At 37.9% G+C, this 16,264-nt stretch overlaps 1 protein-coding gene across 1 annotated transcript in view; it reads left to right on the forward strand.

The window, feature by feature from the left end:
• Atg16 (Autophagy-related 16) overlaps positions 1–16,264 on the forward strand; it is a 274,434-nt gene that overhangs the window by 233,790 nt on the left and 24,380 nt on the right. The window contains exon 14 of the mRNA XM_090386604.1: positions 4,391–4,475. Within this exon, the coding sequence (XP_090242730.1) occupies positions 4,391–4,475 (85 nt within the window). The remainder of the gene's footprint in view (positions 1–4,390; positions 4,476–16,264) is intronic.

Here is a 16,264-nt window from a genome sequence, read left to right on the forward strand (position 1 = left end):
TATTTAAGCGACACATCCTTAAGTACCAGGTTCACGGCACACGTGGATGACTAGGTGCATACTTGGTATTCCTTTCACTTGTACCAGAACCGGAAGTGGTCTGGGGACGTGGAAAACTAAAACGTTTATCTCTGGCAAAAACCACCGCCTCAAAAAGGGGGTGAAGCCTAACTCCCCTGTCTCTGTTCATGCTATTGTTGCCAGAGGATCCAATCCACAGACTTTCCAGCCACTTGCGGTCCCAGAATCTATGCGCCCGGTCAAGGATGACAGCATTGTCGGGGTAGATCTGGTGTTGTTTTTCCCAATAGTGCTCGGCAATGGCGGATTTATTGAGCTCTGCGGTCCGTATCGCTCTTGAATGTTCCCCCAGACGGTCCTTGAGGCGCCGTCCTGTCTCCCCCACGTAACATTCCCCACAATCTGGGCATGTGATCTCATATGCGACCCCACTACTAGAATCCCTAGTAATGGGGTCTTTGACCTGTGACACTACTGTGTGCAACCTCTGGCCCGGGAGCTGCACACAGCGTGTCTGAAAGTCGCGAAGCATCCTCGCAATGCAATCCGACAGGCCCAGATAGTAGGGAACATACACTGTGGTAAGCGGTACAGGCGGAACTACCCGATTGGGTTCTTCCTCTCTATTGTATTTATCAGTGACCCTCTGGGGGTAACCACACCTCATAAGATCCGTCATTATTTGCCTAATTACCTTCTCCCCCTCCTCAGAGGTGCTGCAATGTGTCCTCACCCTACCCAAAAGTGCTCTGGCCACACTATTTTTATGTGGGCAGTCTGTGCCGTCCTATAATGTATGTACTGGCCCCTACACATTGGTTTCCTATAAACCTTAGTTCTAAGTCTGGGGCCTTCCCTATATACCATAATGTCCAGAAATGGGAGGGTACCATCTATGGGAGGGGTAGGGTGAGGGCACATTGCAGCACCTCTGAGGAGGGGGAGAAGGAAATTAGGCAAATAATGACAGATCTTATGAGGTGCAGTTACCCCCAGAGGGTCATTGATAAATACAATAGAGAGGAAGAACCCACTCGGGTAGTTCCGCCTGTACCGCTTACCACAGGTTTTTTTTTTTTTTTTTTTTTGGTAGTTGTTGGCGCATCGGCTTCTGTGGCCATAGTGCACCTCCCAAGGTTTTTGCAGTACTTTGATCCAAGCCCGAGGCGGGAATCAAACCCGCGACCTTTGGGTTGCCAGGCAGGCACTTTACCCACCTGGCTAGCCCGGTCGGCTTACCACAGTGTATGTTCCCTACTATCCGGGCCTGTCGGATCGCATTGCGAGGATGCTTCGCGACTTTCAGACACACTGTGTGCAGCTCCCGGGCCGGAGGTTGCACGCAGTAGTGTCACAGGTCAAAGACCCCATTACTAGGGATTCTAGTAGTGGGGTCGCATATGAGATCACATGCCCGGATTGTGGGGAATGTTACGTGGGGGAGACAGGACGGCGCCTCAAGGACCGTCTGGGGGAACATTCAAGAGCGATATGGACCGCAGAGCTCAATAAATCTGCCATTGCCGAGCACTGTTGGGAAAAACAAAACCAGATCTCCCCCGACAATGCTGTCATCCTTGACCGGGCGCATAGATTCTGGGACCGCAAGTGGCTGGAAAGTCTGTGGATTGGATCCTCTGGCAACAATAGCATGAACAGAGACAGGGGAGTTAGGCTTCACCCCCTTTTTGAGGCGGTGGTTTTTGCCAGAGATAAACATTTTAGTTTTCCACGTCCCCAGACCACTTCCGGTTCTGGTACAAGTGAAAGGAATACCGAGTATGTGCCTGGTCATCCACGTGTGCCGTGAACCTGGTACTTAAGGATGTGTCGCTTAAATATTCATTATTGCTGAGGAAGGAGGTAGACACCTCCGAAAGCTTTAATAGTGTTTTTATTGATTTTAAATTTATATTTTAATGCATTTTAACTTATTTACTTATTTTATTTTATTTTTGTTGGAAATTAGTTTTTTGTAAATATTATTTTACAGTCTTTTGTATCATTTTATTTTATTTTATTATTAAATTAGTTATAAACGGTTGGTGTGTATGTTTAAATTTGTGGTATGAATAATCCCAACCTTAGAGGCCTTATTGCAAATATAAACCCTTCCCCTGTCCCAACTAACAAAAGCACTTTTACCTAGGTCAATCCTGACCAGTCACCTACAAAAGACCTTAATCATAAGATCTTGAGTAGAAAAGTTTTCTGACAATATAGTTTATTTATATAATTTTATCTTATGCTATTTTAATTTAAAAAAAAAAAAAACATAAAAATAACATAAAATAAACAAACAGATGAGACATAAACAGTAGCCGATAGTCCAATAAACCAATATAAAATTTAAAATGATACCAATTATAATATAATTTAGCGGTACCCCCCTAGAAGGTACCAGTTCCGAATAACGTGAAATATCACCAAAAGGGGGGTTAAGAACTACTAAAAGAAAAACAAAAATATCAAAATAGACTGACCATTATGCCCCATATCGACAGAGGACCACGAGGCCAATAATGGTCATGGAATCGCTGCATTTCAATCGCTATACAAATCGTCTCAAAGGCAAAAAGATCGAAGAACCAAACCACCCATTCCTCCTCCAATCGATCCACCAATGCGGAGGATTTGCACGGCGGTGGTCCTTATGCAGCGAAAAATAATTTATAGAACAGACAGCACTCCAGATCAGAGCCACACCACTGACATAATGTAAGCTTAGCCAGCTTATATAAAAGAAAAGAAAGAAAATAGATGGCGGCACAAGCACTGCTTATTTAGCATATCACCCCACTACCACCACTGATTTATATTTAAATAATGGCTTAAAAGTTTAACATAAAATAAGAAAATCAATAAATAAATATTAAGCTACAGCTCAAAAAATTATATTATAATTGACATTATTTTAAATTTTGTATTGGTTTATTAATTGGAATTAAAGTGCTAAATTATATAGGGGACTATCGGCTACTGTTTGTCTTACCTTCACTTCCCCCTCCCTGTTTGTTTATTTTATTTTACGTTATTTTTATGTTCATTTTTCGCTCTACGTTTTTTGCCATGCTACTGGCTTATGTTTTTTGTTTTATTTTGTGTTATCGGATATATCTGGGCTTCATGTGGAGGAAGTGCATTTTGCTGCCTCTAATGATAGCTTAATATTTATTTATTTATTTTCTTATTTTCTTATTTTATGTTAAACTTTTAAGCCATTATTTAAATATATATATATATATATATATATATATATATATATATATATATATATAATAGTAACAGAGGTAGTCAAGAGGAGGCTACAGATACACTTAGAATAGATATTTATGAAGGATTGTAGACCTGGGGTACTACTATATATAGCAGAAAGAACCCAATGACCATAAAGGACTGTAGATAAGGAATATGGTAAAGGGAGAGGAGGTAGTTTAACGAAACCAGAAGTCGAAACTATGGAATAATACAAAGGTACCTGTAAAATTAAAATAAAAATAATATATAAAGGTACTTAATGCTGCAAATTCGATGATTTTAAGATCTTCGAGGGTCAGCTGTCAAAACCAAGAGAAATGCAGCAAGAAGTAAGGCCTCTGTTTCTAACATGAAATATACGTAGCATGTGGTAGATACAAAGAAACCAAGTTATTGATTGAGCGTATATGGAAGCCAGGTAAAGGGTGGCGGTAAATATATGGAATGCCAACGTTATATTTCATGACTGACCCAACAGAGTCATAGATAGGAAAAGGTGGGAAAAAATAATAAATGCAAGAAGTAAAATATAATAAAATAAAATAAGGAGCCGAAGCAAAGGGTCAGAGATGCTACTTACTATCATGCCATGCCAGAGTCAGAGTGTGGACCGTATGGCATAGACCATCATGCTGCTTTGAAAATGAAGAAAAGAATACTGGCTCTTCTCAGAATAAATATATAGTATGTTATAGCAACCTCAGGCATTGGAATGCAGTAAGTCGTACAAGATTAAGATTGCTAGGTGCGATGGGAATATTGGCACCTCCGTAGCCAGGTGGGAAGGAGCAGCAGTGCGTAGCACATGCTTCTTGATTAGACCGGGGTTCGAGCCCGTCACCACCAAATACGAAGGATGCGGAAAGGTCAGGAAATGACCACCGCATATCCCGGAGCAATATGGCCTTAGTTGCTAATTCTCCTAAAAACCAAACAACAACAAAACTGTCACGTCTAATTAGTTCATCTGACATCCATTTAGGCCTAAATCTTGAACAATATTTCTTGTATCATTTGCTAATAAATAGAAAACAAATTAAACTAAAAAAGCACTAACATTCTTCATTTTGAGATATTCAAAGAATAATATATTTATTTATATATATTGCAGATGGTTTTTCTCTGTTGAGCTGCGTACGGGATGATACTCTGAAATTATTAGATCTTAGGATGAACCAAGTAGTTCGAACCTTCTAGTGAGTATTAAAGTTTAAGGTGTAGATTAAGATTTGTTATTCTAAGAGTGTATATATAAATAGTGATTAGCCTGTGCTGAAAGTTGTTATACAAAAGAAAAATTTGTAAATGTTAATAGAAAAACTTTTTAGCACAAATGTGAAATCACTGTTAAATTTTTGCTGTACATATCTTATACAGAAATAAGATCAACTCGTTATTTCTTAAAAATGTGAACATTCTTTTTTTCCTGTCTCTGTGATGGATTTCCAAGGATGAAATATTTTTCCTAAGATTCTGCCCCCCCCCCCACACACACTTCACAGTATCCTGCAATTCGCACATTTCAGTAACATTTGTATTCCACACTTATATGAACCATGGCAGTCTAGTCTGTGCAGGAATCAAAAGGAGGAAATTGTTCTTACCCAGACCCACATAGGACAGTCATCTAACATTCGTATTTTCTCAGGGCTGATGACCCTCTATGTGTGAGTCCTGTGACACCATTTTATCCGTAAAACATATATTAATAGATTGCCCAGATTTTAATGATATGCATTTTACCGCTTTTACCCATCTGACTGAGCCTTATACACTCAGTCAGATTTTATCAGACAATGACCACGTATCAGATATTTTTAAATTTTTACACTTTTAATATTTACTGATGTGTATATATATATATATATGTATGGTATTCAGCATTTGTTTTTAGTCAGTATTTTACTCGATTTTATGTATTTACCGTTTTTGAGTTGTAACATAGCCTTAATCGCCTTTGCACCAATAAAATCAAAAACCAGCCAACCACACTTATATTTCACTGCAGTTCACAGCAGTATGTATATACAATAGTGTCACTAAGCCAGTATTTCTAAACTACAGCTAAAAACTGAAACCAAGTCTGAAACACCCAGTATCTTTCAGCTTTGATCCATAGAAAAATGTTAATTATGAACTAATCAAATGATTATTGTATATTTAAATAATAATAGCATTCACCATATAGTGCAAGGAAGCCACAGGCTTTTGCGGCACCAGGCATGAACACTAAGTACATACCTAGCCACTTTGGACAAATATCTGAATTCAACTTCATGATTTTTCCACCACTCCAATAGGTCGTTGGGTTAAACATGGCCCATTACATCAACATGCATATATTTATCAGCTTTGTCATCTTCACTTATCATCGCTTCACCAGTGTCTTGGAACATACTAAAGTCTAGTATTTTCACTTTCTTTGTAACAGGTTCCTAGTAATTGTTGCTACACTCACCTAAATGTACTGGTGTTCTTTTTAGCATTTTTATAATTGAGGATATTGAGCGTTCGTCACATTTATATCCTTCTATCAAATCTTGTACATCCTCTATTGTTTCTCATTTTTCTTGATTTGACATCTTTAATTGGCAGAAATTTGGCCATAGGAGCGACATAATTCTATGTAATTTATGTACGGTAAATTTTTCATTTAAACGTTGATGAGCTTTATTTTTAGTTCAATCAGATCATTAGGGTCAGAAACTGAAATTGTCAGGATTTAACAGGCTAATCTTTTTGGCAAAACAAGCTGCAAAGTTGGATATGCATGACCTTCAAATGCATTGAAGCTTCATTAAATAATTTCAGGAAACTGATCAGCATTTTAAGGTTGTCTTGTTGGATATGAACCATTCTCTCTTCTTCCCAATGTTCGATGACAATATTTGTAATGTTGTCATAGTTGACATCAAAAGATTCATACCTCTCAGTTCAATTCCAGTGAGTATTGCACTCTTGACGAATGGTGGTTTTCAGGTGATGAATGAAACCAGACTGCTGTCACGTATTTAACTTCATCTGTAAGTAATTTAATGAGCAGTAGAGTTTCTTTCGGGTAATTTTCTTTCAAAGTAATTCGTAGTATCGTGTTTATTATGTGACATCTACATTTCGGTGTGACAGACTGTTGGAAGAGCAGTCGCAATATCAGTGACGAAAGTTAATTTAGAGAGAACATCTGGCTTTATTCCTAATTTTACAAGTCTGTGATTCAATTAATTTCTGATTTATTAGCAGTTTTTTTATTGTTAGGAAATTCACATGTAAATAATACCTTAGAACAAAGCTTACAATTTTCTTTGATATAGTGCAATGTCAATGTCATGTACGATAAACGTTTATATTCATCTGTCCATATATGCACTACATTGTCGTGAATTAATTAACCGCTGAATGATGGGAATAAGTGCTGTTCGTAACTTTTCCGCTTCCTTGTGCATATTGCAAGAAATAGTACTGGATGTGGCAATGAATCCTTAACATTTAAATTTCCATGGAGAGCTCCTATTTTTATTAAAGTCTGAGAATATTTTATGAAACGCGTACCACTTGCAGTGTCAAAAGGTCCAACATCCTTGCAACACAATAAAACACACAATTTAGTTACCTATTCTTTTATTTTTTGAGATATATGTGAAGATGACAGTTGTGGATGCAATTGTTTCTCGATAGAACTTTGGCCAACACTGACTGGAAATTTGTGAGAATGGTGATTTAAATGGGAACTTCCCGTTTTTTTCGCAGAATAACAAAATTGATTGACATTTTATATACTGAACAAACAGTAACAATTTTTTCCATACATCACTTTTAGCAAGCTTTCTTTCTACTAAACTATATTGTCCACTTTTCAGTTTTGCTTTGATTTCATCAACATTCATGATGAAGGCTCATATCATACTCTTGATGTAACATAAATTACAACTCAATACCTGCTTAAGGGTAAAGCTACTCAGCCTTTACCCTTAAGATTTCCACAAAAGAGTACAAATTTTAGTGTATATTGGAGATGTTTGCAAAGTGTGCCTTTCTGGTCTATTAAAAATGTCAAAATACAAAAATACACATTTTTTCTAATACGATCCAATAAAGCAAGCTTATGCAGCATTAGCAAAAATAATATAAAAAAACTGTTTCACGCATCTATTCACACCAAATGCTTGTCCAGCTCAGCTTTAAATTTATTTAGCCTATCAACTTCCACAACAAAAGATGGAAGTCTGTTCTACCAATCAACTACCCGTTGGCTAAAGCAAATTTCTGCATAACTAATCTGTAATTGTCTTTCCTCAGTTTGAATCTATGCTCCCTCAGATTTTTAATCTGAACAAGAGGAAGAATCCCATCAGCATTGAGCTTGCTTAACCCATTCAAGGCCTTATACACCTCTATCAGATCACCTCGCATGTGCCTAGTCTCCAGGCACTGCAGTTTTCAGAACTTAAGCTTATCTTGGTAAGTGCCCCTTTGTTCCCCTTGCCAGTCTTGTTGCCCTTCTTTGTACTCATTCTAGAAACTCTATGTCCTTCCTAAAATGAGGACTCCAGACCTGTACACAGTATTCAAGGCGTAGCCTGACCATTGCCTTCTACAATGGGATAATCATCTCCTTTCCCTGCTAGCAAAATTCTTATATATCATTGGCAAGACTCCATGACCTGCTCTGGCCACCCGTCTACACTGCTCAGCAAACTTCAGATCTGACTGCACAATTACCACACAGTAATACCATACATTTGGTACATTTCTCTTGGGTTACTGCTACTCATATGCAAGACTTTGCATTTGTCAATGTTAACTTCAGTTGCCACTTCTCAACCCATTTACCCAACTTATCTAGATCCAGTTGCAGTACCATACTGTCATTAACAACCCTGCAAACTTGGATATTAAGCCTGATATACCCTCATTAACGTCATTGAAGAATACACAAAACAACAATGGGCCCAGCACCAAACCCTGGGAACTCCACTAATAACATTTTCCACGAAGAGCAGTGTCCATTGATTACCACCCTCTGTCGTCTCCCACTGAACCATCACTTTCTCCATTGTAGCAACTTACCCTTAATGCCATACTGCTCCATTTTGTACAGCAGTCTTCCATGTGCAACAGTATCAAAATTTTTCCTGAAATCCAAGTATGTGATATCAAAATTATTTTTTGCATCCAGTTCCTCTGTGACCACATTGTAGTATCCAATCAAATTGGTCAGAGAAGACCTCCTTTTAATAACCCATGCTATGTCTTAACTACTACTGCAGTCTTGTCTAAATGATCCTGCTATGTGTCCTTAACCAGTGACTCCATTATTTTCCACAGAACACAAGTTAAACTAATAGGTCTATAATTACTTGTGTCACCCTTTGAACCCCCTTTATGAATTGGAGATAAATTTGCACTGCAGTCCATGGGGACCTCCCCGGAAGCTCTCATAATTATGGCTAAGGGTTTGCTGACTTCCTTTGCGGCCTCCTTTAATATAACTTGTTAGATCCCATCCACCCCAGGTGCCTTTCTTATGTTTAACTTCAACAATTTCTCCTTCACTTTTCTCTTGGTTATTACAAAATCACTTAGCTCCCTGTTAGTTTGATAAGCTTCTGAATAATTCCTCTCCTTGTATAACTCCTCGTGTGTGAATGTAGATGCAAAATATTCATTCAGTTTATCAGCTAAGCGTGATCATCAATAGTCAAACCATTTATGGTAAGTGGACCAGTCTGATACATCCCTTTCCTTCTAGAATTTGCATAAGTAAAGAACTCTTTGCTGTTTTTCTTTGCATCCTTTGCCAAAGATTTCTCGTAATCTGCCTTCTCCTGCCAAACCTCCTTTGTGACTTGATTACAGACTAGCTTATATCTGCCATTGGCTTCTGTTTCACCTGGAAATTTATATGCATCCCATGCAGTTTTCTTCTATGCCACGAGCCTCGTTAATTCATCTGACATCCATTTAGGCCTAAACCCTGAACAGTATTTCTTAGTTGGTATGAAAAGCCTAGTAGCCTCCAAAGTTAAGTTCCTGAAGGCTTCCTATTTAGAATTCACCTTTGGCAACATCATCATTTGATCCCGCTGTATAGAATTAACTGTCTGAGACTGCTGCAGTCACTTTTACAAAAGCAAAAGCCCTTCCCTTTAGCCTTGATGGTAGTTACATCTTAAATAAATCCCTCATGAGTACACTGTGATCATTGTCACCCAGTGGTTCCTTTATCTGCAAATTCTTAATGCATGAATAATCACTGCTAATAATCAAATCAAGAATATTACTTCCTCTGGTTGCCTCTCAAACATGTTGCTGTAGAAAAAGTCATCAAATAAATCCACAAAAGTCTTGCTAGTGTGTGAGTGACCAATCCACAAGTTCCAGTCAATATCTGGAAAGTTAAAATCCCCCATTATAAGACCTTTGGATTTGCTGGCCTACTCCATTTCTCTGCACAATTGCTCATTATACTCATCAGACTCATTGGGCCTATAACTCACACCTACTCCCATTTTCCCTTTCCCAGTGCTTATATCACACCACACCGACTCAACAACAATTGTTTGAAATAACAATTCATTACGATTATTTGTACCCGACCCGAGCTTGAACATTGTTCATGTTGCCAGGCCTGAGTCCGTGCAGACCTCTAATCACAACCTTGCCTTTTTCCCTGCTGCCTAGAATCATACCAGTAATTCCAACTTGTTCAAGCTTATACAGTAACCTCGCATGAGGGACTGTACATTTGCTAAAATCCAAATAAATATGTTGAAGTTGTTCCCTCCAGCTCATGAGTAACTGTGTGAAAGAATAGCTTACTAAACATGGTTTTCCCTTAACAAAACTAGGTTGTGTGTACTTCAGAATGCCATATCTATCTAAATGTTCCTGAATTACCTTCTTAATCATTTCCTCTAAGATTTTTCTTACCACTAAAGTCAGACTAACCAGTCTGTAGTCCCAACTTCACTCTTAGAACTGCCTTTATATATTGGCAATATGTTGCCACTTCTCCAATCCAGTGGAATCTCTCCTAAGAAAAATATGCCCTCATAATTAACCCCAGTGGTTCAATATACTCCCTGGTGGCCTCCCTCAAAACTACCAGATATATGCCATCAACTCGGGGAGCCTTACTTGCCTTTATGCTCAGGAGTTTTTCTAATAAAAAATCATCTGTAATTATGAAATAATTATTTTGTGATTACAGATGATTGTTTCTTTCTCAGCATCAATTGCACAGCTTCTTCTTATGAAGTGTCTTTCATTAGTAAAGATGGATGCAAAGTACCTATTCAATTCATCCACAACATCATCTGGGTTATCTAATACTTTTCCACCCCCCAGTGCCGAAGGGTCTGATATATTTAACTTTCTTCTTCTTTGTATTCACATACATGCATATAATATTTGTATCATGCTCGGATAGCTGACAATCTGAATGGGTATTTTTCATCTAAATTCACACATGAGGAGTTATTAAGGGAGGAGAATTCCAGAAGTTTATCAAACTGTAACAGGGTGCTTAATGATTTCTTAATAACTGAGAGCAAATTGGAGGAAAAATTGTTGAAGTTAAACATAAGGAAGGCACCTGAGGTGGATGGGATCTATCTGGTTATATTAAAGGTGGTGGCAAAGGAAGTAAGCAAACTCTTAGCCATAATTATGAGAGCATCTAAGGGGATCTAAGGGTAACACGTGTAATTACAGACCAGTTAGTTTAATTTCTGTTCCAGGGAAAATAATGGAGTCACTGGTTAAAGATGCACTGCAGGATCATCTAGACAAGACTTCGGTAATAATTCAGACACGTCATGGGTTTGTTAAGGGAAAGTATTGTCTCACAAATTTTATAGGATTCTATGATGTTACAAAGGAACTGGATGCAAAAAATAATTTTGATATCATATACTTGGATTTCAGGAAAGCTTTTGATACTGTTGCACATGGAAGACTACTGTGTAAATTGAAGCAGTATGGTATTAAGGGCAAGTTGTTACAATGGATAAAAGGGTGGTTGAGTGCGAGAAGACAGAGAGTGGTAATCAATGGACGTTGCTCTTTATGGACTAATGTAATTAGTGGAGTTCCCCAGGGTTCTGTGTTGGGCCCATTGTTGTTTTGTATATTTATCAATGATATTGATGAAGGTATATCAGGCTTAATGTCAAAGTTTGCAGATGAGACCAAGGTCGGATGGGTTGTTAATGACAGTAATGGCAGTGTGCTACTGCAACAGGATCTAGAAAAGTTGAGCAGATGAGCTGAGAAGTGGCAACTGAAGTTTAACATTGACAAATGCAAAGTATTGCATATGGGTAGAAGTAACCCCAGAGAAACATATCAACTGTGTGGTACTAAATTTTGGGTGGTAGAAAATGGAAAATACCTGGGAGTAATTGTGCAGTCAGATATGAAATTTTCAGACCAGTGCTGACAGGCTGCAAGAGCAGGTCATGGAGTATGATATGCAGGAATTTTGCTAGTAGGTGATTATCCCTTTGTAATAAGGCAATGGTCAGGCCACGCCTTGAGTGCTGCGTACAGGTCTGGAGGCCTCATTTTAGGAAGGATGTAGGGATTGCTTGAACAAGTACAGAGAAGGGCAACAAGATTGGTGAGGTGAACGAAATGATGGTCTTACCAAGAAATGCTTAAGTTCTGCAAATTACAGCATCTGGAGACTAGGCACCTGCAAGGTGATCTGATTAAGGTGTATAAGGCCTTGAATGGATTTTTGCTGGCTTAATTCTGATGGGATTCTTCCTCTTGCTCAGATTACTAATCTGAGAAGGCATAAATCCAAATTGAGGAATGATGGTTATAGAATATATGTGCAGAAATTTGCCTTGAGCCAGCTGGTAGTTGATTGCTGGAACAAACTTCTATCTGTTATGGAAGTTGATAGCTTAAATAAATTCAAGGCAGAACTGGACAAATGTTTTAGAGGGAATGGATGTGTGATTTTTTTTTTTTTTTTTTTTGGCTGATGCTACCTAAACTTTCTATCTTGCATCACATGCCTTACTACTACTACTACTATTAATAATAATAATAATAATAATACTACATGAAAAATTTATGTCGTCCCCATTCTTGGCTCTCTTAGCCAATGCACAACCTTGGCACACCCTATCTTTATTTGTGGTACTATTACAGATCAACTTGTACCTTGTAAGCTTCAGACTTTTCATTTCTCTGTAGCTGTCCAGTGCTCTTTTTTCTGCTCTATTTGACCAGTCAGCTCCACAGTTATCCATTTTGGCATCCTTCTCCTGCAATATTTTCTTAATGGTAATTCATGTCTTCTGTGATTTTTCTTTTAAAATATTCCATAATTCAAATTTATTGCCCTCCCTCTGCAATCTTCGCAATTCATAGATGCCATATAGTGCTTTAAACTGTCAAATTCTCTCCCTCTTCTGAAGTTAAAACCCTTTCCTTAACCTTTAACTACTGCAACATCTTTTTTCATCTTACAACTGATGATTGCATATCACTTTTTGACAGTGGTTCCTGTATTTTAAGTCCTGTGATGTCATCTGATACATTAGCATTAACAGAGGCATATGATGCAAGAAAGCAAGCTTATACAGCATCATCAAAAAAAAAAAAAAAAAACCTTCCCATATCACTGATCCATCCACTCCAAGTTTGTCTAGTTTAGCCTTGAATTTATTTAAGCTGCCAACTTCCACAACGGTAGATGGAAGTTTGTTCCAGCAATCAACCACCCACTGGCTAAAGGCAATTTTCCTCATATCTATTCTACAACTGTCTTTTCTACAATTTGAATCTGTGCCTCCTCAGGTATGGAATCTGAGCAAGAGAAAGAATCCCATCAGCGTTGAGCTTGCTCAAATCATTCAAGTTCTTATACACCTCAGTCAGATCACCGTGCAGGTGTTTAGTCTCCAGACCCTGCAATTTGCAGAACTTAAGCCATTCTTGGTAGCAGTAACCCTTTGTTCCACTCACTAATCTTGGTGCCCTTCTCTGTACTCGTTTTAGCAACTCTACATCCTTACCAAAATGAGGCCTCCAGACCAGTACGCAGTACTCAAGGTGTGGCCTCATCATTGCCTTGTACAAAGGGATAATCACCTCCTTATCCCTTCTAGCAAAATTCCCATATATCATTGACAAGACCCCATGAGCTACTCTTTAAGACTGTCTGCACTGCCCAGAAAACTTCATGTGTGTCTGCACAATTACTGCAGGCCTTTTTCATTCTCCACTACCCTAAGTATCTGTACTGCACTGTTTGTATATTGCTCTGGGGTTACTGTGCTACCCATACGCAGTACTTTACATTTGTCAATGTTAAACTTCAGCTGCCACCTCTCAGCCCATCTGCTTAACTTTTCTAGATCTTGTTGCAGTAGCGTACTGTCCTTTCTGTCATTAACAACCCTACCCACCTTTGTATTGCCTGCAAACGTGGACATTAAGCCTTATATTCCTTCATCAATATCATTGATAAATGCAGAAAACAACGCGGACCCCTGGGGAACTCCACTAATAACATTAGTCCACAAAGAGCAGCGTCCATTGATTGCCACTCTCTGTCTTCTCCCACTCAACTATCCCTTTATCCATAGCAGCAAATTGCCCGCAAAATGCCATATTGCTCCAACTTGTACAGTAGTCTTCCACGTGCATCAGTATCAAAAGGTTTCCAAAATCCAAGTACAGTAGAACCCGAATAAGAAATTCCCGCATAAGAAGTTTTGCCCTGTACTAAGTGTGGTGTCTTAAGTCCCAATTTCAATCTATATGTTGTAATGTTATTTTTCCATGTAAGAAGTTTTCTGGGTAAAAAGTTTTCCTGCATAAAAAGTTTGTGATAAAGAATACACGCTGCATTATTATAATGACGTTTTCTCACCTAATACGTTTTTTCAATGTACAAATTCTTTATTTTTAATATTAAAAACTTATAAACAATATGAATAATTTGGTAAATGAACAAGTTATTGCATAGTATCATTCCAGTTGGCAGCAAATCACTGGAGTAGGCGAATTGGCATCACTTTTGATATACGTGTATCTCATATTGTGAATGCCTTCACAACGAGTTGCCCTGATACTGCACCACTTCCAATAAGCAATGCTTCGCAATGGAGACGATTAATGTTACTTATTCTCAACTGATGTCACCACCCAGGGGTGGTGGTATCCACCGAGAATTCACTGGCGAAGCATTGCCTATTTGAAAATTGACTGTCAAAGCATTGCTTATTCGAGGGAACTCAACATCAAGGCAACCTGCCGTGAAGGCATTCACAACATGCGACATCACAAAAACGATGCCATTCCACCTACTTCAGTGATTCACCACGAACCAAAACGATACTTGGTTACAAACTTGTTCAATTAGTGAATATTCCATAGTCTGAGGCTTTCAGCACTAAATCCTTTTTAGTATAAACATTTTGATATAATGTAAGTGACATATTGCAATTGTTTTCATTGATATCCATAACTGGATAGTGTCAACCATGTGAAGCACAGAGATGCACATGCGGTTAAGTTCTGTCTAGTTTTGAACAGTTGTAAACTGTTCTGAACAGTTCTGAATTACTTAGTGAATTGTTGCTCTGTCTTATTGTAATTGTGAGCTTTTAAGGTATGTTGGAACTCCGAAGGAGCTCAACCTTCCAACTTGGTAATGAATATTTGGTAAGGAGTTTAATGAACCGAATGTTAAGCAATTAGAAATGTTTCCCATAGGCATAGAGAGTGAAATATTTATAAATTCTGAAATAGTACTTAAAAATGATCTTTAAGTTATGTATTTGTTATCTTTTCATTTTTATTTGTGTAGTTAATATTTCATACCCTTAGGTCATTTTCCCTTCTAAAAGGTTTTCCCCGCATAAGAAGTTCTGAACCTTCGGTCCCTTGAAAAACATCTTATCCAGGTTCTACTGTATATGATATCAAAATTGTTTTTTTGCATCCATTTCCCTCCTGACCACATTATAGTATCCGATCAGATTGGTCAGACAAGACTTCCCCTTAACAAACCCATGCTGTGTCTGAACTATAACTGCAGTCTTGTCTAGATGACCCTGCATTGCTTCTTTAACCAGTGGCTCCATTATTTTCACTGGAACAGAAGTTAAACTGACAGGTCTGTAATTAGTTGTGTCACTTTTTGGAATTATACATGCAGTTTTCAGCATGGTACTAAGTTGGTTTCAGCATCACTTAAACAATATGTTGCTGAAACAAACTAGCATATTGGCTGATGCACTTAGAAATTAGTTTTTCTTTAATGATTAATTAAAAATTTTTTGTCACTTATTATTGATGTAAAATTTCTGGTTTCGATTATTTATTGTAACTTTGTGTGGCAGCCTTGCTAACATCATCTCAACAGCCAACAATTTTAATCTTCCAGCATATCTACATTGCTACAGAAATTGAAATTCAAACTGAGATATATTCTGCACACGTTAGATTAGAAATCAGCGATGCTGCTGTAGTGCAAATTTCTATATTCTGACATCATATGCTGATAGGTCATGTAAAACTTTACCTAATTACATTAAAAAAATAAAAACACAGTAGTAATAATTTTGTTATCTAAATAAGAATATTGCTACCAGATTGTTTCAGTAATGTGCACACATCTTGAGGCCATGTTGCAGCATTTACAACTAGTTTCAAATCGGTGACAATTGAACAGAAAGCATGCTTTACTATGCTAAATTTGAATCAGTGTTCAAAGTTCAGTGCAAATTTAGACGTGTTTCAGTTTTTGTTTTAATACACTTGACGATAAATGTATCAAACAGAGGTATAAACAAGTTAGACTGGATGTTGATCTGATTTTTTATGGCGAATGGGAAACTTGGGCCATGATGCACCAAGTCCAAAGAGACTGAAGTACTGAGAAATTTAAATATGAAGATTAGTTAAAATTCTTAGGAACTTCTGACATATCATATATGAACTTATGAAATTTTGTTATGCA

This window comes from Mastigoproctus giganteus, chromosome 1, assembly GCF_048544385.1.
Source record: "Mastigoproctus giganteus isolate SK-2022 chromosome 1, ASM4854438v1, whole genome shotgun sequence".
Taxonomy (NCBI): Eukaryota; Metazoa; Arthropoda; class Arachnida; order Uropygi; family Thelyphonidae; genus Mastigoproctus; species Mastigoproctus giganteus.